The 27962-nt window shown below is 41.0% G+C and overlaps 1 protein-coding gene across 2 annotated transcripts; it reads left to right on the forward strand.

Annotated features, from left to right (window-relative positions):
• The first annotated feature begins 4647 nt into the window (after positions 1-4647).
• LOC127453346 (protein eva-1 homolog B-like) lies at positions 4648-27960 on the forward strand. Of its 2 annotated transcripts, none has more exons than XM_051719680.1 (4): positions 4648-4992; positions 18005-18122; positions 26090-26185; positions 27141-27960. In XM_051719680.1, exons 3-4 carry the CDS (start codon positions 26119-26121, stop codon positions 27575-27577), a joined length of 504 nt encoding a protein of 167 aa, XP_051575640.1. In that variant the 5' UTR covers positions 4648-4992; positions 18005-18122; positions 26090-26118; the 3' UTR covers positions 27578-27960. The 2 variants fall into 2 exon arrangements, with proteins under 2 accessions (XP_051575640.1, XP_051575641.1); XM_051719681.1 differs by having other exon boundaries at positions 26093-26185.
• The last annotated feature ends 2 nt before the right edge of the window (positions 27961-27962 follow it).

Genomic DNA, 27962 nt, shown 5'->3' on the forward strand with positions numbered 1-27962 from the left:
AGAGATGGATCTGGCAGGCTCTGGTAACCTCGGAATATACATGTATATTCTGAGGTTTAGACAGGGAAAGAAATAGAATAAAATAAGCGTAGATGCCATTCACTTTAAAGCAGGTTTAAAGAACAAGAGAAGTGTTTCAGGTTCTGGTAGACCTAACTAAAGCAGCATAACTATGAATTAAGGGATAAATTAGGTGTATGCCTGGCTGAATAGATGTGTCTTTAGTCTAGATTTAAACTGAGAGAGTGTGTCTGAGTCCCGAACACTGATAGGAAGACTATTCCATAGTTTAGGAGCCAAATAGGAAAATGATCTCCCTCCTTTCGTGGATTTTGATATTCTCGGTATTGTTAACAAGCCGGAGTTTTGCGATCGTAGTAAGCGTTATGGATGGATTATAGCGTGATGGAAGGTCACTTAAGTACTTTGGAGCTAGACCATTCAAACCTTTGAAAGTAATTCACAGAATTTTCAAATTAATACGAAACTTAACAGGTAGCCAATTTTACATAGATAAAATGGGGCTGATATGATCATATTTTTTGGTTCTAGTTAGCACTCTAGCTGCTGCATTTTGAACCAACTGAAGTTTATTTATTAAACCTGCAGGACATCCACCTAGTAATGCATTACAATAATCTAGTCTTGAGGTCATGAACACATAAATTTGTTTTTCGGCATCATAAACAGATATCATGTGTCATAATTTAGCAATATTTCTGAGGTGGAAGAATGCAGTTCTGCAGATATTGGACATTTGTTTTTCAAAGGTTTGATCGCTATCAAATATAACACCTAAATATTTTGCTGTAGAAGTTAACATTAAAGTACATCCATCAAGAGTCAAATTATATTTTAGTTGCTTCTTTTTTGAGGTTTTTGTTCCAATAATTAGTACCTCTGTTTAATCGGAGTTGAGTTGAAGGAAATTTCTAGCCATCCAATCTTTGATATCATTTTTAAACTCTGTTAATTTGGAAAATTGTGAAATTTCGTCAGGTTTATAAAGTTGGGTATCGTCAGCATAACAGAGAAAACTAATTCCATGGTTTCTGATAATGTCTCCCAAGGGGAGCAATATATAAGGAGAAAAGCAGAGGCTCTAAAACGGATCCCTGTGGCACAACATACTTAACTTTAATTTGATCTGACAGTTCCTCATTTACACAGACAAAGTGGTAGCGGTCAGAGAGATAGGACCTAAACCAAGCTAATACCTGTCCACAAATGTCAACATAATTTTCAAGCCTATCCAAGAGAATGTCATGATCTATGGTATCAAAGGCAGCACTAAGATCTAAGAGCACTAGAAGAGAAATGCAGCCGCAATCAGATGATAGGAGCAAGTCATTTGCAACTCTGATAAGTGCAGTCTCTGTACTATGATGGGGCCTAAATCCTTACTGAAATTCTTCATACATACCATTACTCTATAAAAACTGACTAAAGCAAGGAATAGAGAAATAATAATTGATAAATGTGTCAATGGAGAGAAAGGATCCCAGATTTTCAATTGGAACTTTTCTGAACCCCACTAAATATTTTATTATATATAGTTGCTATATAGGCCTACTGTGGAAGAAGAAGACAGTATTATGTAGTGGCAAAGGTGTCTGTATCTTCCTTTCTTGGATCATTATAAAAGCTGTCATATGTTTGAATTGTCCTTCCACGGTGCCTATTACAAACAGAATGGATCCAAATTGTCTGATAATTAAAAGTTGCTTTTAACAGTCCTAACCACCCATTCCACCTAACCACCACCTCCATTCCACACCTCAAAGAGGGTTAACTCAAGTATGACTTTGTTTTCATGCACACTCATCACCTAAGACACCTGGTAAGCTTTATCACCTCATTTCACCCCGGTTATGGTCTCAGCAGACATGCACGATCTTGCCTGCGATATCCTCCTGTCTCCACAACACATTACAGCAGCTTTCTTAAATGGGCACATTCGTGGATCATCAAACCTAATAGTGTGCTTTTGACAAATATGCAGTTGTTAAGTGCACATCGCCCCATTCATTTGCTGAGCCACAGTGTGAGGAATGTTGTTGTAGTTCACTCCTCTGTGCTAAAAGAGAGCATTATGTAGGATGGGTCCAACCTTGACAGCCTTTGCCTCCCACTGGTCTGTCTCCAGTTTTGCTCTCCCATGCTCCCAACTGACTTTGAAGAGCCGCTGCATTGGAGTGTAAATCAGCCCATGGGACAGCTGGACATTTGCCAGCTGTGTGGAGATCCAGGCAGGAATGTCAAAAGAGATGGAGATATCCTATAAAACCAGCAGAAAACCTTGAATCTGTCCAAAGTTGCAAACCTTTGCTCTGGTCCATATATATTTTTTATTTTATTTTATTTTTTTATTTTTTTTGGAGTACCAAGAGGATGTCTGGAGCTATATGTCCACTGTATTTCTCTGCTCTATCTGTTTATTCTCAAAAAGTGGAGATGGGGAGAAAGAAGAGTTCAGAGAAAGAAGAAGAGATGTTTGATTTTCAGAGTAGTTGCTAGGGCATTGCTATAGTGTTCCATGTCTAAAGAGCCCACCCATAAGTCTATATGATAGGCTGGTCTCTAGATATGGCACAAGTCCCTTATTTTTATTTTTTTGTTGTTGTTGCAAGTTTTATCATTTGAAAAGCATTGGTATGATTGCTTAGAAAAGTATATGCACACCTCTCCTCAATAAGCCACACAATTTGAGGTTACATTCATGTTTGTAGCTCAAATGGTGCATTTATTGCGCACCATTGTTTAATACTTAGGGTTTTTTCAAAGCACCCAACCGTAAGTATAAACAACAGAGCCCAACAGTCCAGTTTGGAAAATAAAAATCCCATTTTTTTTCCATAGGGGGATTTATTTTGTAATGATAACTTATTAACTTTTATTTAACAGACATTTAGCTCTGAGGCTGATTATCAATGGTATATGCTTCTGTTGAAGCTATGAGTCACGTTTTTTCAACTTGGTGTGAATGATACAGCCGAGTGTCCCTGCACTCTCAAACTACTAATACTGTATATTTGGAAAATTCTGAATATTTTGTACTAAAATAAGAGAAATATTGTTTATTTTCTTATAATAAAAACTTAAAATCGATAGTTTTATATACCATCATCATTATCATTTTGATTGCATCATTTACAATGCTACAAGGGATTTAGGGGAAGTTCATTCCCTCATTAAAGATGGTAAGTACACTTTCTTTCGAAGTCCCTTCGTCTTTCTGTCGGATGTAAACTTTTTTGCTTCAAATCAAGGTTTGTAATCTTGTGATTCACTCTAGAGCTGGTTGGTTTGGTTCATGGCTTAGAACTCTTTTATGATGAGTTTTATGAAATTCCTATGGAAAAATAAATTAGAACAATACTTCTGAAACCAAGACGGCTGAAAAAGTGGGCAGGCACTGCTCGGTAAAAGTGATACTTGCCATAGCAAGATTACTAGTCTTTAAACTGCATACATGTCTGTTTTAGGTCATTTTCAGGGAATATGAGATGGTCTTGATGGAAACAGTTTGGATTCTTCCAAAGGACCCAATCAGTGTTGGTGTAGGATTAGCTCTGGTGCCCCTTCAGATTTATGGCAGGTCTGGTTAAGTGCTGGGACTCTATCAGAGAGGCCATCCCGAGTAATGAACTGAGGAAGACCACAAAGGAAGACCTGCACTCATGCATGAATGCTGACATCAGAGAAATACTGTATAGTAAGGCTATAGACTCAATAGCATACAGTATGTATTCCATTCTTCAACTTCACTCATGTCCCTGCTGAAAAGTAAACAACATAAACCAGCCTAAGCTGGTTTGCTGTTCTTAGCTGATCTCCAAACCTGGTTTTCAGCTAGTTTGACTGGTCAGCCAGTTGGTCTCCCAGCCTGACAAATGAAAAGTGTCCAAAATGCCTCTAAAACCAGTCAACAGACCAGAGTGGGAGGCCAGCTAAGACTAGCAAACCAACTTTGGCTGGTTTTAGCTTTTTAATTCAGCTTGGTTGCACATCTGGACATATTTTTGATGAGTGCTTTTCACAACACACATCATTTCAAAGCAGCTTTACAGAAAATCATGCTTTAACAGAAAATGAAGCCATAATGGGAAACAGTACTGTTTGTTTATATTGATATATTTAAGCCATTTAATTTCATGTTGTAGCCATTGTGCTATCTTTGTTTTATTGGTGAAAAACCATTAACATTTTCTTATCTCACTTAATGGTTACTTGTCGGTTTGAGGGACACCCAGATTGCTCCTAGACCCACAAATGTTTTTTTTACTCCACATAAATACTGTAGATAGTTATCTGTTTTGCCACTATTCCCAAGTATTCAAAATCAGTGAGTAAAACTTACAAAAAGTAACGCTCTTATTTTGATTCAGTATTATGCGACTTGGTCAAAATCAAACACACTCTTTTCAGTCATCGATTCTTTCAAAGACTCTTTCATTCTTCAGTTCTGTCATGTTTTATTCAGTGTGGAAAATCTTAGTTAATTGGTCTAGAGTTGGCTTTTCATGGCTGTTTTCTTAACAACAGGGGAAAGACCTCTTCTCCCTCCTTCTTTTCCTAAACCCTGCCTATTTAAGGCTGTTCCTCTTTTTCCCATTCCTCCCTCTCTCCCTTTCCATCTTTTTCTCATTCTGTGTGTGAGGTTTGTGTGACAGCTTTTCCTGCTTGTTGTGAATGGCCGAAAGGGAAATAAATCTCATATGCTACTAATTCAAAAGGAAGTCGCTAGCTCTTTCATTCCAGACACTTGTAATGCAAAATCAATAAGAGGCATAAGCACGCACAGCTAAGCAGTCACTGGATGGGATTGTGAAGACCAAAAGCTGAGTTTATTCATTGGATGTAACCAGGCTGTAAACTCTGCTTGGTTTAGGCTGTGTAACGTATTGATGCAATCAGATCTGGACTAAACTTACCAAGAAGTTTGATTACATGTGTGATGCCCTAGAAAAACAGCTTCGACATTTCTCTGTGGTGAGTTGCTCTCTTCTTTGTGTGTCATATTTATAAGTTGGTACAACTAATACCTGTTGCATTGTATGGAGAAAGGTGAGAATTTGTTCTCTTTTATTGCAGTATGGATATTCTGTGAATGGTTTTCATAAGGGTGTCAGGGATCAGTGCGTATCATTCCGCTCAAGTGGTCTTGGTATCCTGGTCCCGTATAAATATGATGCTGGTTGCTGCAAATATAGAGATCTGGCACATACCATATGTAGGACTTTTTTTGTCCTCTAAGGTTATGATTTATGAATCATCCAATCTGTGATGACCATCTGTGCGGATGGAAATTATTTTTGATGAGGCACCAAGGATCAGTTTGCACCTCATCAAATGTGTGTCTGGATGTTTGCCTAAATGTGTGAGTTGAAACTAAGAAGCATCCTAAAGCATACCTTGACTAGAGGACTAGAGCTGTACTGGTAAGGTGGTTTACTCCATACCACAATAAAAATAAACACTTTAGCTTATTGTGAGCTTATTGGCGGGATGGTCCATAATATTGTACGGTAACATGATCATGCTGTTTCATGCTTGGCTTACATGTTTCATTAATGTTTTCTGTGCAAGTGCCCCCATCTACTGCATGCAACAATTTATTTATACTTTTGAAATGAAGAACTTTTGATTGTATTGATCTGGATATGGCACCTCTGAGCAGCTGATAATTAGGGTCTTTGTTTGTTTTGGCATGCAGTGTTCATTTGATTTACAGTATACCCTAATAGAGAGATAAGCACATGAGCATAGCTGCTTTTTATTTAGGAATGGTTGACCTGTGTTCAAATCCATTCAACCCTGCTCTGAGCATCTGCTTGTTTCCCCAAACTCTGTCTACTGTGTTTATCAGTGGACCGCCTCATCTTCTTGAGTGCTGGTAGTTAACATAGTCTATTGATTGGGGCTTGGGTAGCTCAGTGAGTAAAGACACTGACTACCACCCCAGGAGTTTGCGAGTTCGAATATCAGGGTATGCTGAGTGACTCCAGCCAGGTCTCCTAAGCAACCAAATTGGCCCGGTTGCTAGGGAGGGTGGAGTCACATGGGGTAACCTCCTCATGGTTGCTATAATGTGGTTCGCTCTCGGTGGGGCCCGTGGTGAGTTGTGCGTGGGTGCCGCGGTGAATGGTGTGAAGCCTCCACACCCGCTATGTCTCCGCGGTAACATGCTCAACAAGCCACGTGATAAGATGCGTGGGTGACGGTCTGAGACGTGGAGACAACTGAGATTTGTCAGTCACTACACCACCACGAGGACTTAGAGTGCATTGGGAATTGGGCATTCCAAATTGGGGAGAAAAAGGGGAGAAAACAAACAAACAAACAAAAAAAAACATAGTCTGTAGATTTAGGGCGAGGTCAGAGGTCAATTTGTAAACTGCTATAGCCGTATGGCAGAGATGGGTAGATAGGACTCAAATATACTCATATACAACCAGTATTATTGTTGTTACTGAGAACAAAAATAAAAACTAAATGAAAATTTTTTTGCTAACTGAAATAAAAATTAAACATAATTGGCCGCATAATGACATAATTGGAAAAACTGAAACTAAACATTTAAATGACTCCAAAACTAACAAAAATATTATAAAAATTACCACAAATGTCCCATTATTACACAGTATGTTATACAGTAAAGTTTTAACTTCACAACTTGCCTTCATTTTAAAGGGATACTTCACCCAAATATGAAAATTCTGTCCTCATTTACGCACATTTACACATGTAGTTTCAAACCGGTATGACTTTCTTTTTTCCGTGGAACAAAAAAGGAGATTTTAGTCATAATGTCATTATGTTAGCCTAAGCCATCATTCACTTTCATTGCATCGTTTTTTTCAGAGGCAATGAAAGTGAATGGTGACTGAGGTTGCCATTCTGAAAAACATCTCCTGGTGTGTTTTTAGGAAGAAAGATAGTCAACAGGTATGGAACAGCATGACAGTGAATAAATGATGACATATTTTCAACTGTCCCTTTAAGCATGAAAATGGCTCAAAATAGCAATAACACTCAGGGTTGGGAGGGTTACTTTTTAAATGTATTCCACTACAGATTACAGAATACATGCTGTAAAATGTAATTTGTAACATATTCCGTTAGATTACTCAAGGTCAGTAATGTATTCTAAATACTTTGGATTACTTCTTCAACACTGGTAGATTTTTTCACTTGTTTTGACTATAAAAATCTGCCAGTACAGTAAGACAAAATACACATGTTAAAAATACATTCTCTGAACAACCTAAATATCTTATGCAGTGTTGTTTCTAAAACAACATAAATCAAACTGATCTTGTTTTAAGAATTTAAGAGTTTTAGATATTTTTATGGGAAAACAATAAAAAAATTATTATCAAGAATATGATTTTTGCACTAATATCAAAGGTCTTACTAGAAAAAAAGAAATTATGATTTAACGTGAATTTTCTTGATAAAGAAATATGATCGTGCCTGGTAACATGTGCATGTAAAATGGCTAGAAATAGCATTTTAGCTTAGCGTAAAGCTGACAATTTACACAAGGATTATTTCTATTTCTTCTGCTCCAAACTTACTTCAAACTTACTTCTCTGTCTGCTCGTATGAATGTAACATTTCATAAGAAAGTGTTTCACCGCTGTTCAAATGCACTTTTGATCGCATCATTTATATGTATAAATGTTTTTCATCTGAAAGGACTAAATATTAAATGAAACAAATAACAATAAAATGCAAAGTAATCTCTTCAGTAAACAAAATACTTTTTGAATGTAACTGTATTCTAATTACCAATGATTTAAATAGTGGAATACAGTTACTTATATTTTGTATTTTAAATACGTAATCCCGTTACATGTATTCTGTTACTCCCCAACCCTGATAACACTAAGAGGCCCTCGAGAAATTTTACATCATGAAACATTTTTAAAAGATTTCTGTTTACACATTAACTTTACCAAGCCAAAAATGCATAGCAAAAACTAAATGTACTGAAAATATAACTTAAACTTGAGGACAGTGAAAAACCTAAAACAACTAAAACTAAAATCATGTAGTGAAAACTAATAAAAATGAAGATAAAAGGACAAACTGAAAATAACACTGAAATGAAAACTAAATGAAAAATTCAGAACTGAAATAACCCTGCACAAAACATGCATTCACACTCAAAACACAGAGACTTGTTTAATTATAGAGACAGAGTTGTCCAATGGCAGGGTAGACTTCTGCAAACTCTCATTGCCCTCAAAGGTGTCAGCTTTCAATGACTGATGTGAGGACAGAAAAAAGGATCCTGGGCTCTGCTGTCTGAGTTTGATTGATTCAGAGGCATATTTACGGTCTGCAATCCTTTTGCTCTGGGGGTTTGAAATGTTTAATGACTAAGTCAGTCAATGATTTTTAATACCTCCCAATCATTCTTTCTCTCCCCCATCTTTTTTTTATGAACTTATAGAGTTTGATTGAGAGAATAAATCCCCAAATCCAACAATACAGCAAATCCCAGACAATATATTACAAAATCTCATTTAGTTAATGTCAGTGGCTTGATTTACAAAATAACTGAGAGTATGTCAATCTCTCTGGAGCAGTAATACAGTTATTAAAGATGCTGTAAGCGATTTTAGCATTCTGGAGCTTTCACGTGACTGAGCCATTGAATTAGCCACGCCCCCTCATTCCAAAATAATTTTGAGACCAAAACTGAGCAAAAGAGTAGCATTGTTTGTTCCTGTGGCTGTCAAATTCAACAAGCATTATGAATCATAGCCTCAATGATCCACTTCAGATACAACACTGTGAGAAAGAGCAAAATGATTGACAGATGAAAAGTGGCAATGTCTGTGGTCCGCAGACACATTTCTGTTTGCTGTTTACAAAGTCTACAGCTGTCACAGAGACCGGTGAGATATCCCAGGACACTTATTTCATTAATATTTTTAAGGGAGTAGAATTTTTTTGTTGCATACTTTCCATGAAAAAAATCGCTTACAGCACCTTTTAGGAATTTAGTAAATCCTTTCAATTTTGTGGCTGAACATGGGTGTGTACCAAAACATAACATCTCATTGAAGGGATAACTCACCCCCAAAATGAAAACCCTCTCATCATTTACTCACTCTCACAAACTCATTTGACTTACTTTATTCCATGGAACACAAAAAGAGATGTTGATCAGGCTGTAAAATATACACTTCCCTTATACATTCATAAAATGTTTTACCTTAAGTCTTGATGTTGATAAAAAAAAAAATATAAATAAAATAAAAAAATAAAAAAACGTTAAAGGGATAGTTCAACCAAAAATGAAAATTATCTCATCATTTACTCACCCTCATGCCATCCCAGATGTGTATGACTTTCTTTCTTCTGCAGAACACAAATTATGATTTTTAGAATTTTTAGAAGAATATTTCAGCTCTTCAGAAGTGATGTGATAGGTGTGGGTGGGAAACAGATTAATATTTAAGTCCTTTTTTGCTAGAAATTATTCCCCCTGCCCAGTAGGGGGTGATATGCATAAAGAATGTGAATCACCAAAAACACAAGAAGAAGAGCGTGAAAGTTGAAGTGGAGATTGACCCTGTGTCCGAATATCCATACTTCTCTACTATATAGTATGCCAAAAACAGTATGCCAGTGGAGTAGTATGTCCAAATCCATAGTATTCATAAGACAGTAAGCGAGAAATGCCCTGATGAATACTTCCGGTTGGAATCTGAAGTGTGGATCTGTTGAACACTTTCCTGTCCCACAATGCATCGGGAGCTGAGGAGACATCACGTTAAAACGCTGGATTTAAAACAAATGGCGGAGAACTGCGGGGCGGAAGGCTGTTTTCAACAGTAAGTGCTGTATACACAAAGAACATTGCTCATTGTGCTTAAATGGTGCTTGTTTAACCGAACTTGAGTGGATTATTTTCACGGTTGTTGTCATGTCATACAGGTGCATCTCAATAAATTAGAATGTCGTGGAAAAGTTCATTTATTTCAGTAATTCAACTCAAATTGTGAAACTCGTGTATTAAATAAATTCAATGCACACAGACTGAAGTAGTTTAAGTCTTTGGTTCTTTTAATTGTGATGATTTTGGCTCACATTTAACAAAAACCCACCAATTCACTATCTCAAAAAATTAGAATATGGTGACATGCTAATCAGCTAATCAACTCAAAACACCTGCAAAGGTTTCCTGAGCCTTTAAAATGGTCTCTCAGTTTGGTTCACTAGGCTACACAATCATGGGGAAGACTGCTGATCTGACAGTTGTCCAGAAGACAATCACTGACACCCTTCACAAGGAGGGTAAGCTACAAACATTCATTGCCAAAGAAGCTGGCTGTTCACAGAGTGCTGTATCCAAGCATGTTAACAGAAAGTTGAGTGGAAGGAAAAAGTGTGGAAGAAAAAAATGCACAACCAACCGAGAGAACCGCAGCCTTATGAAGATTGTCAAGCAAAATCGATTCAAGAATTTGGGTGAACTTCACAAGGAATGGACTGAGGCTGGGGTCAAGGCATCAAGAGCCACCACACACAGACGTGTCAAGGAATTTGGCTACAGTTGTCGTATTCCTCTTGTTAAGCCACTCCTGAACCACAGACAACGTCAGAGGTGTCTTACCTGGGCTAAGGAGAAGAAGAACTGGACTGTTGCCCAGTGGTCCAAAGTCCTCTTTTCAGATGAGAGCAAGTTTTGTATTTCATTTGGAAACCAAGGTCCTAGAGTCTGGAGGAAGGGTGGAGAAGCTCATAGCTCAAGTTGCTTGAAGTCCAGTGTTAAGTTTCCACAGTCTGTGATGATTTGGGGTGCAATGTCATCTGCTGGTGTTGGTCCATTGTGTTTTTTGAAAACCAAAGTTACTGCACCCGTTTACCAAGAAATTTTGGAGCACTTCATGCTTCCTCCTCCTGACCAGCTTTTTAAAGATGCTGATTTCATTTTCCAGCAGGATTTGGCACCTGCCCACACTGCCAAAAGCACCAAAAGTTGAAAATGACCATGGTGTTGGTGTGCTTGACTGACCAGTAAACTCACCAGACCTGAACCCCATAGAGAATCTATGGGGTATTGTCAAGAGGAAAATGAGAAACAAGAGACCAAAAAATGCAGATGAGCTGAAGGCCACTGTCAAAGAAACCTGGGCTTCCATACCACCTCGGCAGTGCCACAAACTGATCACCTCCATGCCATGCCAAATTGAGGCAGTAATTAAAGCAAAAGGAGCCCCTACCAAGTATTGAGTACATATACAGTAAATGAACATACTTTCCAGAAGGCCAACAATTCACTAAAAATGTTTTTTTTATTGGTCTTATGATGTATTCTAATTTTTTGAGATAGTGAATTGGTGGGTTTTTGTTAAATGTGAGCCAAAATCATCACAATTAAAAGAACCAAAGACTTAAACTACTTCAGTCTGTGTGCATTGAATTTATTTAATACACGAGTTTCACAATTTGAGTTGAATTACTGAAATAAATGAACTTTTCCACAACATTCTAATTTATTGAGATGCACCTGTATATTCTGGTCACGGGACAATGTGTACATTCCTGGATGTTAGTATGTCCGAATTCTTTTCATACTGTTTTACCGGCCGAGAAATGCGTTTCTCATCAAATACAGTACACACTGTGACAGTATGCATTTTCGGACACAGGGTGACAGAGCAGGGAGGAGAATTTATAGGAAAAAAAGGACTTAAATATTGATCTGTTTCTCACCCACACCTATCATATCACTTATGAAGACAATGATTTAACCACTGGAGTCGTACAGATTACTTATATACTGACTTGTGTGATTTTTGGAGCTTCAAAATTGTGGCACCCATTCACTTGCATTGCATGGACCAAAAAAGCAATCTTCATTTGAGTTCAGCAGATGAAAGAAAGTCATACACATGTGGGATAGCATAAGGGTGAGTAAATGATGACAGAATTTTCATTTTTGGGTGAACTATTCCTTCAAGTACCATTTATCAATGCATTGCTATGATCAGTGATTGGTTGCTTCAAATTCCTAATCCAATCATAATCTCCATTGGTCTGTTTGCTCTGACAAAACTGATTACTTGTCATAAACACTTAACTAACAATCTTAACTTTGGTGCATCTCTATGGACATGATGGGTTTAACAGTGCCCACCCATGGGAAAGATGGAACACATGTTTTGTGTCGTATAGTAATCAGAGGGCCTGTGTAATGGATCCAGCATGTTTCTGGGGATCTGTGAAGGCATACAGGCTCATATCGATATGCAGAGGAGATCATACTCTATTTGTGGAGCTTTGGAGCTGGGATCACCTGAGGGTTACTTACCCCATCATCCACACACTTTCTGTGCATTTATACTGAATGCAACAAGAAAAAGACTGCAGCAAAAATGAAGTGTGTTTTGTGCAGAATTTTGTTCAACTGTTCATCTATCAGTTATGAACTTACGTTGCCAGGGTCATTTTTCATCTTATATTACTAACAGATTTAAACAGTGAGGGCAGAGCTTCATGGTTTTCAGGAAATGTGCATTGAAGAATTTAGCTTGGCTGTGGTCCTCATTTAGTCTCCACTTTCTCTGGTTGGCATGCATCTTTGGGGTCAACTTCACCTTTTATCAAGGGGTCAGGGATCTGATGGCAACCACATGTCTGACTTGGCTCCAAATTAAATAGCCCTCTCAGTATGAGCTACTGGCTGGAAAGGCAGTGCAAATGTGTTACACCGTTTAATCCGATAGTTTTCCTGTCAAGAGAAACAAGACTGGGGACACTCTACACTCTTTTGAAAAAGTTATGGTAAGATCCAGACCTGTAAAGGAGCTTAAGCGCAATCACATATCAAATGCTTTTGCCATTATCCCTCCTGAGCAGTTTTACAGGCAACAGAGTTGGTCCTTCAGCGCTGGTAGAAATATGTTCAAGTTTACTGGTTGGAACATATTCTGAGCACCTTTGGGGTTCTGGGAAGAAAGAGTAAGGTTCCTACGCTGCTACTTATGCTTTGTAGGGAGGGCTTCTGGACTTGGTTGGTGTTCAGGTGAACATGGCTGATGTGAAAAATGAGACCTCAGAGACTACATGCTGGCTGAGATATTGCACAGTCAGCGGTTCTTTGTCGCCTTTGGACAGTTGTTTTGGAAAATTTTGGGAGAAATTCAAGATTATGTGGATGTTAGGGATGTAGTGTTCTGGCCAAATGCAAAAATGATGACAAAAGCAATGTTTCAAAATTAATGTGCTTTCAAGGACGCGTCAGACCCCCCTCACCTGCCATTCCAATATACGTAGTTGTTTATGGGATAAGAAGAAAACATTTTCTTTCATGTGCACTCCTGTTTTGACAGTTTTTTTGTGCTTTTAAAGTGAACTTAACATTTTTAAAGACCTCCTGAAATCAAAATTTTTGAGGGTTTTGGTCCATGCCTGTCAGCTTTGAGCTCATCTATATGGTAGTTTAGTCCTAAACATTGACAAAATTCACTTTAAGCATTTTTTATTTAGTCTTTCTCTCATGGAAAAATGGACCAATTGATGACTCATACTGCACTTACCCATTTTGCCCAATCATATGCTCTCTAGAATGAGAATGTCCCTCCACCTATCATGTTTATGGAATGTTCGAAAATAAACGAAAGGCCAATGGCAAATTTTTTAAAAAGCCCTTCAATATGTCTCACCCCACCTTCCCGTTTCAATAGGACATACATCAACACAGGAAACAATCTTTTATGGGGTCTTCATAAAAACCTGTGGTTATGGTAAAGACATTTTAGGAGCACAGACAACTTGTACTGAAGAACTCACTACTCTAGAAACAACTCAAAAGTTGTTAAATAGTCTTTAGGAATATTCTATAAACTGAGCAGCTCCTCTAGGGGGTCCACAGTTTCAGAATAGTTTTAAGTGAAACAAAGAAACCCAATTAAATTTAGATCTAAAGCCCTGTATCAGTCGCCATTTCCTTTGCCAAGAAGAACACAAGTGGTTCAACCGCTATGCCAGGAAATTCCAGTGGCAGAAAGAACACTTTCTAACTATCAAAAATATCCATTTGCTTGTTTTGGCTGGCGGTGTGTCATAAGAATGAGAAGGCTGCACTGGCTGCTGTTTTTCTTTCGGTATTGGTAGTTTCAATTATAGTCTTTAAAGTCATGGAGTAAATTGCATTCATACTTGCATTCATGATATTGTTCATGCTTTGACACAAGGAGTCATACGGTTAGGTTAGGTTGTATATGATCAATGGATCAAGAACTCAGTTGAAGCTCCTATTCTACGGTTAGCAAAAGGAAGAATCTTTGCAGAGGTCTTTGGCCTGTCACTTTATGCCCCACAAATCATCCAGTTACAGTCTTTATTTGGACAGACAACTTAATGTGCGTCTTCAGAAACAGAGAATAGCAGAATTCTGAAGAATGGAGGAACAAATCTGTTGGAGTTATTTCAGCATTTGAACGGGGTCACAATTTGTCCTGTCAGACGGAGACAATTCCAGAGGAAGGAAATGCTATTGTGGTCTTCTTATTGTGGAAAATACAATTTTTTTCAATAAATATGACAGTGCCTGGACTTCCTCCGCCTCTCCCCTGCTTAAAAACAAACAACTCCTAGTTTAAAATGAGTTTCTGGCCTTTTCCCAGGCTTTATAATACTGGCGGTGTTTGTCTTGGCGTGATTTGAATACTGATTGTGCCTTTGCTTTATTAAATCAACTATTTAGTATTCTGTTAAAAATCTTTGATAGATCATACTAATGCCTTAGTGTTTTTTTTCCCTAGAATTTCTCAGCAGCTCATTTCATATTTTAGCATTATATTTAGTTAGTGGCTAATAGGGGAGTAACGTTTCATCGAATAACCAACTATGCAATGTCATCGATGCAACACATAAATATCGATGTATATATTTAGCACCTTTATTTTGGAACTCTCATGCTATTCACGTCCATATGCTTTTCCATCAACCGTACTACGCTTTTTTGTCGAAGCATGCATCCTCTTCAAATTGTACAAAAAGCAGCAGGTGATGCAGCAACCTAGCACTCTGAGCAGAAAAAAGAAGAAAGAAAAAAAAAATAAACACAAATAACATATACTCTCCTGTTGACAACAATTTGTTGGCATTATTTTGGATTTAGAAGAAAAGATGGACAGAGAGACAAAACCCATTTCATTTGCAAAGAATGCCAATACAAATTCAAATACTTTGGAAATATGACAAACTTGTAAAGACACCTGAAAAGGAAACATAGTGTCTACGCCAGTACTACGGTTGACATAAGAGACCCCTTTACCCGCCTTGACCAATTTTCCCACAAAAATTGAGCCACAACTCCAAAAGAGCGATAAGTACTACATCTGCTATTGCTTATTTCATTTGTAAGGATCTAAGGCCCTACAATGTAGTAAAAAACGAAGGCTTTCATGAGCTACTGCATTACACTGGAGCCGAAATACAAGATTACATTGAGACAGCCTTATTTTACTTACCTTATTTTGTTGTGTATGTCCCAATGTGGACGCTGGATTTGCACTTTTCAGAGAGCTCAATAACATTTTCTAATTATATTTTGGTTGCATTTGTGAGTTAATGTAAATGTAAGTGATTTTGTAAAATAGGCACATTTTATCATTTAATTTTAATCGCAGGCCTCTGAATCTAACCAAAATCGCATCACTGAAGACTTTGAGGTATCAGCAAACAATGGCTTTCTGGCTAAGTGAATCGATGTAAGATCGTATAGTGATGAAACTAGTTCAATACTTTGGTGTCAATTGTTCAGCCAGTCCAATCCAAAAATAAATCATTTCAAGAAATGTATGAAAATGAGCCGTGACATTAAGACCTTCAGACTTTAAAACTATTGAAAGGACTGTACGTCTGTCACTTGCAGGATGATTTGCATCTACTACCCCAACTAAACTCTTGTTTTGGCTAAAAACTATACAGTTTTGTCAGGCAACTTAAACCTTTGCTTCATGGTACCGTAACATCTAAAGGTAGAAATAGCTTCTAACTGCACACCAGCTTACACCAATAAATAATGTTAACCAGTGTCCCCAAACTTCAGAAAAATAACATAAGTTGCTATCTTTAACTTTGCTTTGTCAGGTTTAAATGCAACATCTGCTGCGGAGAAGAAAATGTGGTCAGAGAAAGTAAAAAATGCTGGTGTTAGAGTTATGGGTGTTGCGGGGCAGGAGGCCCGTTAATAATTTCCTCCCCAGGGGAAAAACAAAACACAAACAAAACAGCACGACAGGTTAATGGCTGTTTAGACAGGCTTTAAACACGTCTACAGCTGCCATTTGCCTCCACTTAGATATGCTTGTGCGCTGTAGTGCTCTCCAAGAAGGGAGAAATGGAGCCAATCAGAGGTGAACAAATTATTCTAGTAAAACTAAGCAAACTAGTATGCAACATATATGAATATGTTGGCAGCTGTTTTGTTTGTGTATATGTATGTGTGTGTTTGTTAGTTGCCAAAAGTGCTGTAATGTTTATCGTGACACTTGAGTTGTTGGATTTGCTGGTTCAGTTGCTACAGTAATTTAAAGGAATAGTTCACCCACAAATAAAAATTCTCTCATCATTTACTCACCCTCATGCCATCCCAGATGTGTTTCACTTTCTTTCATCTGCTGAACTCAAATGAAGATTTTTAGAAGAATTTCTCAGCTCTTTTTTGAAACTCAAAAAAATCACATTTGTCAGCTTAAAAGTAATCCATACGACATACGAGGAACAGATCAATATTTAGGAATTGTTTTTTCAATAAATTCTCCTCCCTGCTCTGTCAATATCCACATCAACTTTCACATTCTTCTTCTTGTTTTTTTTGGTGATTCACATTCTTCATGCATATTGGCCCCTACTGGACAGGGGGATGAATTTGTAGCAAAAAAGGACATAAACATTTCTCACCCACACCTATCATATCACTTCTGAAAACATGGATTAAAACACTGGAGTCATATGGATTACTTTTATGATGCCTTTATGTGCTTTTTGGAGCATCAAAATTCACCCATTCACTTGTGTTGTATGGACCTACAGAGCTGAAATATTTTTCTAAAAATCATAATTTGTGTTTTGCAGAAGAAAGAAAGTCATACACATCTGGGATGGCATGAGGGTGAGTAAATGATGAGATAATTTTTATTTTTGGGTGAACTATCCCTTTAAAGGGCAGGAAGCCCAATAATGCAAATTCAGCTGCCTAAACGAAGAGGCTGAAAAGACCAGCATGAATTTACTTGCTGTGACTAGCAATGCTTCTGTTTTCATATCTTCTTTCTTCTGGTTCATTCCCAGGCGTGTGGGTCAAAATTTCTTCATGATTATTGGATATGGCTTCAACACAGATGCAGAGCACATAAGGGCTGCCAAGAGTCAGCAAGAATCAAATAGGCACTGGAAAGCAAAGGGGCTCTACTAAACCAACATGAGCTGCCAGCTCTCTCCCTTTTAAAAGAAACCTCCTGGTTCGGCACATTTTTTCACACCATGCCTATTAAAGATTTCAAATTTGGGCTAAATGTGAAACAGCTTAGTTTTGAGTCATGTAAGCATAATAATTTTTGCTGGTACTTCCGTAATGTAACAAAGTTCATTACTTTTGTATTATTTTTGCGATGAAGAAAACTAGCAAAGGCAGTTAAATCTGTGATTTATTTTCCCAACCCAATTCACTCCTTAAGACTTACATAATGTTTGACGGCAACTCATTCATCATTTAGTAGATTCCTATCTTCAAGGATTTCATTTGTTGCCTTTTGAGTGTGTGTGTGTGTGTGTGTGTGTGTGTGTGTGTGTGAAATTTGAACCATTAATTTAATGCAGTTCGGTGTTAAGCTGACTTCCTGTGTCCTCAGTGCAAATGTGGCGCCTGTCAGTTGTTTGCACTGCAAATGCCTCAATGGTTTTAGATGTGATGTGGTCTGACATGTGTATGTGTGCGTCTGTGTGTGTGTTTGCTTATGTCATTGTGTAGACAGAGGATCAAGATATTCAGAGGACACAGAGGGATAACCAAACAGTGTGAGAGCCTTGATCCAACCGAACTTATAGTGCACCATGAAGAGGAACTGAAGACTGACTCACAGTATATGGTAAGTCTCAAGTCATTTATTTCAGGCTATTTCTATTGTCTTGTGGACAATATCAGCTACTGAGAACTGTTGGTATGAAGTTTGTGAGAGGTTTGTGTTTTTAAATGTCTAAAAAAATTAATATTCAGTACTGTGCAAAAGTTTTAGGCACTTGTGAAAACTGTTGCATAGAGTGGATGTCTTCAAAAATAATGCCACAAATAGTTTTCATATATCAATTAACGTCATACAAGGTGCAGTAAACATAAAACAAGCTAAATCAATATTTGGCGTGACCACCTTTGCCTTCAAAACGTCCTGGTTACTTTCGTAACCTCCGTTCCCTGATGGAGGGAACGAGACGTTGTGTCGATGTAGTGACACTAGGAGTCACTATTGGGAGCCCCAAACACCTCTGCTTTTTGAAAAAAGGCCAATGGGAATTGGCGAGTGGAATTTGCATGCCGCTCCCCCGGACATACGGGTATAAAAGGAGCTGGTATGCAACCACTCATTCGGGTTTTGTGCTGAGGAGCCGAGACAAGTCCCGGCCATTTCAGCGGGTAGTTCAGTGTTGTGGCAAGGGGGACACAATGTCTCGTTCCCTGCATCAGGGAACAGAGGTTACGAAAGTAACCAGGACGTTCCCTATCTGTCACTCACTCGACATTGTGTCGATATAGTGACATTAGGGGTCCCTATACAAAACGCCACAACTAGCTGAACTGTGTTACGTGGATTGGCAGACCGATGTGTTCCTCGTAGCCAGCACACCAGGCCATTACGTAACCTTCCCCAACGCACTTATGAGCGTCGAACGGTCCTTTGGGAACAAGTCGACTGCCCAACAAATAGGGACAGGCTAGCCCAGCCGTGACCTCTTTTCCTCTTTTTTCTCCCCAAAATGAGTGGAATTAGTTAACCAACTGGGGGCCATAAATGTCTACGTTGGGGGGGTGTCACTCCCAAGGGGAAGACAGAGCGGAGACCACACCCTGCCCAGAGAAGGGGGGGGGGGCTATTTTGAGTGGAAATACATCACATGGTCTTACCAAGTCTTGTCGGAAGTATGTCATGTGGAGAAGTCGCATGGAAGGTCCTACCCGAGGGGGTAGGAGTTTCTACAAACATGGTGACCGGGGGCAGAGGGGCCTCTGCCCAAGGAAGATGCAGTTTACCGACAGGGAAACGATTTAGCGGAAGATATCACATGTGGAGCACCTACCTCAGTACAGGACCTAATTAGCACACGTACTGGGCCGGCAGCGGGTTTCTCCGCAAACTCATGTGCCACAGGGCTAAGAAGGAAGGTCATCCAGGGATCACAACTTGTGAACACGACTGGGAGTCAAAAGCGCACGTCTTCACCTCATGGGAGGGGAAAGGCGCTATGCGCAAGTGGTACATCCGGCCAGCTGTCCCAGAACTTACCTGTTCAGACCTGACAAAACCGGCTCAACACGGAGATTATAGAACCTCGCAAAGGTGTTGGGTGTTGCCCAGCCCGCTGCCCTGCAGATGTCTACCAAAGAGGCGCCACTGGTCAGGGCACAGGAGGCCGCTAAACTCCTAGTAGAGTGGGCTCGCAACCCCACGGGGGGCGGCACGATGGTGTCAACAACCCAGTGGGCAATCCTCTGTTTGGAGACAGCGCTTCCTTTCCGCTGTCCACTAAAGCAGACAAAGAGCTGCTCAGGGCTTCTAAAGCTCTGCGTGTGATCCAAATAGATGCGTAAAGCATGCACCGGACACAGCAACGCCAAAGCTGGGTCTGCCTCCTCCTGGGGCAGTGCTTGCAGGTTCACCACCTGATCCCTAAACGGGGTCGTGGGAGCCTTGGGCACATAGCCCGGTCGGGGTCTCAGGACCACATGAGAGTAACCCAAACTCCAGGCACCATTCACTGACAGAGAACGCCTGCAGGTCAACTGACTCCAGGGGCTCAAAGGGAGCACATCTTAGACCCCGAAGGACTACAGAGAGGTCCCACGAGGGCATGAGGCATGGTCTGGAGGGATTCAACCTCTTAGCGCCTCTCAGGAACCTGATGATCAAGTTGTGCTTCCCCAAATACTCACCATCCACTGCCTCTTGATGTGCCGAAATGGCGGCTACATACACCTTCAAGGTGGAAGGGGACAGCCGCCCCTCCAGCCTCTCCTGCAGGAAGGAAAGCACCGATCCGACTGCACATCTCTGGGGGTCTTTGCGTCGGGAAGAACACTTAGCGAACAGACGCCACTTCAAGGCATACAGGTGCCTCATAGAGGAAGCCCTAGCCTGAGTGATCATGTCTACCACCATGGGTGGTAGGCCACTTAGGTCTTCCGCATCCCGTCCAAGGTCCAGACGTGGAGATTCCAGAGGTCTGGTCGCGTGTGCCAGATCGTGCCCCGTCCCTGAGAAAGAAGGTCCTTCCTCAGGGGAATTTGCCGGGGGGGGGGGCTGTCACGAGGAGCGTGAGGTCCGAGAACCACATCTGGGTGGGCCAGTAGGGTGTTACTAGGATGATCTGATCCTCATCCTCCCTGACCTTGCACAGGTACCTTGCAAGCAGGCTTACTGTGGGAAACACGTATTTGTGTAGTCCAAGGGGCCAGCTGTGTGCCAGCACGTCTATACCAAGGGATGCCTCGGTCAGGGCGTATCAAAGCGGGCAGTGGGATGATTTCCGGGAAGCAAACAGGTCTACCTGTGCTCGACCGAATTGACTCCAAATCAGCTGGACCACGTGGGGGTGGAGTCTCCACTCTCCCCTGAGTGAAACCTGTCGTGACAGCGCGTCCACTGCGGTGTTGAGGTCGCCTGGGATGTGAGTGGCTTGTAGCGACTTGAGGTGCTGGTGACTCCAGAGGAGGAGACGGCGGGCGAGTTGTGACATGCAACGGGAGCGTAGACCGCCTTGACGGTTGATGTACGCTACCGTCGCCATGTTGTCTGTCCAGACCAACACGTGCTTGTCCTAGATCAATGGCGGGAACCTCCACAGGGCGAGTAGTACTGCCAACAACTCGAGGCAGTTGATGTGCCAACGCAGCCACGGGCCAGTCCAAGAGCCAGCGGCTGTGTGCCCATTGCATACGGCGCCCCAGCCCATCTTGGAGGCGTCTGTTGTAACCACGACACGCCTGGAGACCTGCTCTAGGGGAACCCCTGCCCACAGAAATGCAAGGTCGGTCCAAAGGGTGAAGAGGCGGCGACAGATAGGCGTGGTGACCATGTAATGTGTCCGCAGTGCCATGCCCATCTCGAACTTGAGTCTGAAGCCAGTGCTGAAGTGTTCTCATATGCATCAACCCGAGCGGTGTGGCAACCGCTGAGGATGCCAGATGCCCCAGGAGCCTCTGAAAAGGTTTCAGTGGAACCACTGTCTTCTGTCTGAACGCCTTCAGACAGTTCAGCACCGACTGTGCGTACTCATTCATGAGGTGCGCCGTCATCGAGACTGAGTCCAACTCCAAGCAGAGAAAAGAGATGCTCTGAACCGGGGAGAGCTTGCTCTTTTCCCAGTTGACCCGAAGCCCCAGTCAGCTGAGGTGCGTGAGTACCAGGTCCCTGTGCGCATACAATACATCCCGAGAGTGAGCTAGGATTAGCCAGTCGTCGAGATAATTGATGATACGGACACCCACTTCCCTTAGCGGGGCAAGGGCTGCCTCTGCAAACTTCGTGAAGACGTGAGGGGATAAGGACAGGCTGAAGGGGAGGACCTTGTACTGGTACGCCCGGCCCTCGAAAGCAAACTGCAGGAAGGGTTTGTGTCGAGATAAGACCGAGACGTGGAAGTACGCATCCTTCAGGTCTACCGCTGCGAACCAATCTTGATGACGGACGCTCGCTAAAATGCATTTTTGCATCAGCATCTTGAATGGGAGTCTATGCAAGGCCCGGTTCAGTACTCGCAGGTCCAAGATTGGCCGCAACCCACCGCTTTTCTTCGGTAGGGTCTGTAAAACCCTTTCTTCATCTCGGCTGGAGGGACAGGCTCTATCGCACCCTTCCGTAGTAGTGTAGCGATCTCCGCATGCAAGGTAGCGGCGTTCTCACCCTTCACCGAGGTGAAGTGGACGCCGCTGAACCTGGGCGGGTGCCTGGCGAACTGTATCGCATAGCCGAGTCGGACAGTCCGGGTCAGCCATCACGACAGGTTGGAAAGCACGAGCCACGTGTCCAAACTCCGGGCGAGGGGGACCGCGGAGCCTGAGACGCCACATCAAAGGGGCTCGAACCCCGTGGCTGTGCTGAGTCCAGAGACATTGAAGTACTTACCTGGCTCCTGACGCCCACCATATGATTGGTCGAGGAGGGGGGAGGAACATCGTCCCCGCAGTCCATCGGAACCATCTCGGTGTGGGCATGTTTGTGCCACAGATGGGCACGCAGGGGTGGGGGGTCCGCCGCTGGAGCACCAAACCTGCCAAAATGGGATGGTGGATGGCGGTCGTGACGACGGCCATGCGCACCTGACATGTGACCCAGAGAACAAGGAAACCACTCTTTTGTTGAAGTTTTGGGTACCGCAGCCTCTTGGGCATGCGGCGAAAAATTAATTAGATTCTCCTCCTGGCCCTGCACTGGGGGATGGAGTGGTCTGTCTACAAGCTCTGTAGAAGCGGGTCTCCTCGCCCCTGGGTCAACCGTCTCAGGGGCGCTTCGAAGCCTTCCTAGGTTTCTTGGCGTCCGGCTGTGAGACGGGTGGCATCTGCTTCCTGCGGTGAGCTCCACGCTGGGGCCGTGGGGACGGATCCGGTGCTGTTGCTGCAAGAGAAGGCCCTTGGTGACGAGCAGATGGGTTGCGGGGTCTTGAGCCGCGCCAGGGCAGGATGTGTTGAATGGCCTCCGTCTGCTGCTTCACCGCCGAGAACTGCTGGGCAAAGTCCTCAACAGTGTCGCTGAATAGGCCAACCTGGGAGATGGGGGTGTCAAGGAACCGTGCCTTGTCAGCCTCTCTCATGTCGACCAGGTTGAGCCAAAGGTGGCGTTCCTGGACCACCATGGTGGACATCGCCTTCCCGAGAGACCGCGACTTGACCTTCGTCACCCGGAGAGCAAGGTCGGTCGCCGAGCGCAGTTCCTGCATCAATTCCGGGTCAGAACTACCCTCACCCAGCTCTTTTAGTGCCTTGGCTTGGTGTACCTGCAGGAGATGGGGTAATGCCATCTGTTGCAGGGTTCCCTGTTCTTCTTTTCTGTTGTTTTATATTTGCAAAAGGAATGTTTGGGACTCTAAAATGTATATTTCCTATTGATACACTAAAGCCATCTTAAGACAAATGTTTTTGTGAAATATCTTATGTCAGACATTTGCACAGTACTGTATTCAAAAGGATTTAAAAGAATCCTTAAAGGAAAATTTTGTTCACCCTGATGTTGTTCCAAACCCATATGATTTTCTTTCTTCTGTTTAGCACAAAAGGAGGTGTTTTGAAGCTATTCAAACGTTCTGAGTGAAAAATGTCAGTTATTCCAAATACAGTTGGTTCTCACATGTGCTAAGTTTGAATATGCGCAAGCGCAAATGAGATTTGAGAGCTTTGGTGGAGGGCATTCGGGGCATTTTCAGTGAAGAATAACTTAAATTTAGGTCTATTCCTTATAAAAAAATTATCAAATGATTCTGAAGACTTGGAATGTGGTGAACAAATAATATGTACTTCTTTTCCGTTACTTTTATGGTGCTATTTTGTCATTTTGGAGCTTTTCAGCCTCTGGTAACTGTATGTTTTTGTTGTATGGTAAGGAGCATCTCTAACATTCTGCCTAACTTCTCCTTTTGTATTCCACCCAAGATAGAAAGTCTTATGGATTTGGAACAACATTAGGGTGAATTAATGATGTCATAATTTTCATCTGGGTGAATTATTTCTTTAAATTGAAATGTGTTCCTGTATCTTATCTTTTTAATGACTCACCATTTGGTTCTAATTCTTGTTCTGTTGTGTCTGCTTTCTGGTGTTTTTTCAAGTTTTATCCTTGTGAGGTTTATCTGGGTGGTTTATTAACATTATTCATCACCTAAAACCCGGGTACAGTACAGGCTGTACTGTAGGAAATAATCCGCCTGTGAGAATGTTTCGTTTTATCTTAAGTTGTTTTATGGCTATGTTAGTTTAATATTTATCATCCACAGTTTCCTTTGTATCATGCATGGGTCTTCTTTGAGAATACCATGCCTATGTATGCAAACAAGAAATGTTTGAAGTCCTCTATGACATTTAACTCTAGTAGAACACATTATGCAGGTTTATAACTTTCTTTTATGTCTGAGAAATGACCTCTAATGCTAAAGGGATAGTTCACCCAATAATTAAAAACCTTTCATCCTTTACTCACCCTCATGTTGTTCTAAACCAGTAAGACTTTCTTTCTTCTGTGGAACATAAAAGGAGATGTTTAGGCAGAATGTATGCCTTAGTCACCTTTCAGTTTCGTTTGATCTTTTTGCATAGAATGAAAGTGAATGGTGACTGATGCTACTATCTCTCCCTTTAATGCAGTAAAATTCTTTGTTGTAAGACCAAATCGTAAAAGTTATTATGCTTTTTGTCATTTAATGTAATTGTGTTTTAATCCTCTTCCATATTTCTCAGTTTCCTACTTGAACAGCATGTGTGGCACAGTACAGGAGTGATGTCACACAGGCAGAGAACAATAGTGAATGAGAAAAGCCCAAGTCAGCAGGATGTGCTGTGTGACTGTTGTAGATGGTGTAAAGAGGAGCAGTGGGATGGGGGGACACAGGAAGTGTAGTAAGATCTCTGCGTTTTCTGTGGTGCCTGCTATGCAACATCAAATCAGACTGGAACCAGGTGTAGAACTGTCATAGAATGGGAAGGATATGCTTGTTTGTGGTTACAAATATAGCCACCTTAAACATTTGCCCTCATACTGTACATGAGGGTGTGGTTGTATTTGTTGGCTGTATTGTAGGAAATATGAGTCTTCACTGGTAGTTCACAGTTAGAAGGGAAGAGTCACAACATGGGCACAGAGGAAAACACAAAACAGGAAAGAGGCTGCAGATGCATTCGCATGGACGTCATAAGTGAAGAGTCTTGGATCATCTTCTCTTTTTATTCAGACACAAAACAGCCCGGCACACAACATATAAAAGCAAGAGTCTGACTACTGGCTAGACACCATAAAGTAGACATTTAGAGAGGAAATGGGCCTCACTGGCTCCTGGCAATACTGAAATTTGGACTTCACAAAAGGCACCTTGTGGTGTTCAAAGGAGTGGCAGGGCTGTGGACATATGAGACTGCTTGACACAGTGTTGCTTTATGTTCAAAATGTAAGGATATTGTCCAGCATATGGGGAGGAACAGTGCTTGCAAGGCATCAAAAGTATAGTGTTCAGTTTTTTAGGTAAGCTCAGGTTTGTTATGACACTCAGCGTACATCATGTATTCTGTTGAATACATATGTCATTGTCATTGTGCGGTGTAAATGCAGCTATAAATGGTTCAAATGATGTAAGAAACATATAGGATCAATCACAATGCAGTATGTAAATAAATGCATAAAAGAAAACAAATTGTAATCCAGTATGCAAATATTACAATGACCAATCATTGCCATAAGTTATATTTTGAATGTTGAAAATTCTATGCGAGCCAAGGGGAGATTTTTAAACTATAATCTTACATTTCTTAAAAAGTATGAAGTATCCAAAACCAAAAATAGATCCCACACCCAAGGCTGAAATGATCAACAAAACAAAGTTTAAATGCTTTGAAACTCATGCCACTGGTTGAGCCATTTTTGCTGTATTGGGCTGTTTAGGATGCTCAAACAAACAGAGTACATTGCCACAAAGCCAGTGTTTAAGCTTTTTTGGGGAAAATCAACCAATGAATGCCTAATACAGTAGTTGTTTACATATTAAGCTGAGATTGGAAAAAGTATTTTAAAATACATTTAAAATAACACACTTGACCTTTTAGTCTGATGTCTAGAAAATGTTAATTTTTCAATTGTTTATCCAGTAGGTTTGGAAACGCAGGACAAAGCCAGGATGAATGTGAAAAGGAAGGAGATGGATTTCTTAAGCAACACTATTGCTGCTTATGCTCACATTAAAGGTTAGTGCTTTTTCCAAGCTAAAAATCTTTAATACATAACTCAGGTTAAAGGAATAGTTTACCCAAAATGTTTTAATTCTTTCATAATTTACTCACCCTCATGTCGATCCAAACTCATGATTTTATTTCTTATGTGGAAAAAAAAAAGGAGATGTTTTAATAAAAATCCCCTTCTGTCTATTCAATACTATGGAAGTGGAAAGTGCCTTATTTTAAAGCTTAAGAAAGGGCCCAAAAGTATCATAAAAGTAGTCCATGTGGTTCAAGCATCATATCCCAAGTCTTCTTAAGCCATACAATGGGTTTTGGTTAGAAACAACTTGAAGTTCGTAAGGTACACGAGAGAGATGCTTGATTGGCTCTTATATTCACACCAGAACTTGTGTTCTTTTCAGCGCAAGTTCTCGCGTGAACATGAGAAACTGTGAACGAGCTTCTCTCATAGTACTTATATACGCTTGACGGACGTCAAGAATTTCGGCACGATCCACTGCCATTGTATTGAAAGGATGGTGGGGTATCTTAATTAAAATATCTCCTTTTGTGTTCCGCATAAGAAATAAAGTCAGATGGGCTTGGAATGACATGAGGGTGAGTAAATTATGACAGAATTTTAACTTTTGAGTGAACTATTCCTTTGAGACAACAATGAATGTGTAACATATTAAAAGTATGGTTAAATTGGCTAATGACTAAATCAGATGTGTTTCCTCTCTCTATCAAAAAAAAAAAGCTTGCACACTGCTGCAAAAAAATATCTTTAATAAATAATCATGTGGTTAACATTTTGACCAACACAAGAGTCTTGTGTGGGTCGAAACATTAACCACATGGTTACTTATTAAAGATATTTTTTGGAGCAATAAATAAGAGTCTTTTTTTCTGATTTGAGACTATTATTTTGGACTTGGCACCTTATGAACTTTACTTTTACAAACATCCTCTATCCATCCAGCCAATCCAGAGAGTTTTGGCCTTTACTTCATCATTGGCGTGTGTTTTGGCCTGGTGCTCACTCTCTGCCTCCTGGTCATCCGGATCTCCTGTAAGCCTCGTACCACTACAGCGCCCCCCACACCAGAGAAAAAACAGCTTAAAGACTATAGTGAGGAAGAGGAGGATGAGGAGAGCGATGATGAGGAGGAGGAGGAAGATGCAGGAGACACTGAGTCCCCTGTCGTACAAAGCACCACAGAGATCCCAATGGGGAACCACCACCACACCACACCAGACGGGACTCTGAGCAGGAATGTGTTCACCTCAGCCGAGGAGCTAGAGCGGGCACAGCGATTGGAGGAGAGGGAGAGGATCATCAGGGAGATCTGGAGAAATGGACAGCCAGATATCCTGGGAACAGGGACGGGCACCATTGGGCGAGTGCATTACTATTAATGCACCCAGATATTTTTGGACATAAACTCAAACCATTCCACTGGCTGAGAGCACTACTTTGAAAGACTTTGAGAAGATATTGTTAATAGAAGGAGCTTTCATATTTTTCTAAATTGGACTGATGTTATTCTTATCCTAAAGCCATATGAAGTGTAGCTCTGTGTGCTACATTTGTACTGGGCTGTTGTCAGTCCCTACATAATGGTGCTTATTGCAAAGTCATTTTGAAGAACAAATTCAGACTCTGACAAGGTCTAGACTTTGATCTAAGTTTATGTCTAATGCAGCATTTGTGAATTTTGAGCGATAATTAGAAGCTCACAAAAAGCAAATGCACTTTTGCACCATGCCAATTATTGTGTAAAGATGTTTTCTGGTATTTTTA

The sequence above is a fragment of the Myxocyprinus asiaticus genome, chromosome 15 (genome assembly GCF_019703515.2).
Source record: "Myxocyprinus asiaticus isolate MX2 ecotype Aquarium Trade chromosome 15, UBuf_Myxa_2, whole genome shotgun sequence".
Classification (NCBI taxonomy): Eukaryota; Metazoa; Chordata; class Actinopteri; order Cypriniformes; family Catostomidae; genus Myxocyprinus; species Myxocyprinus asiaticus.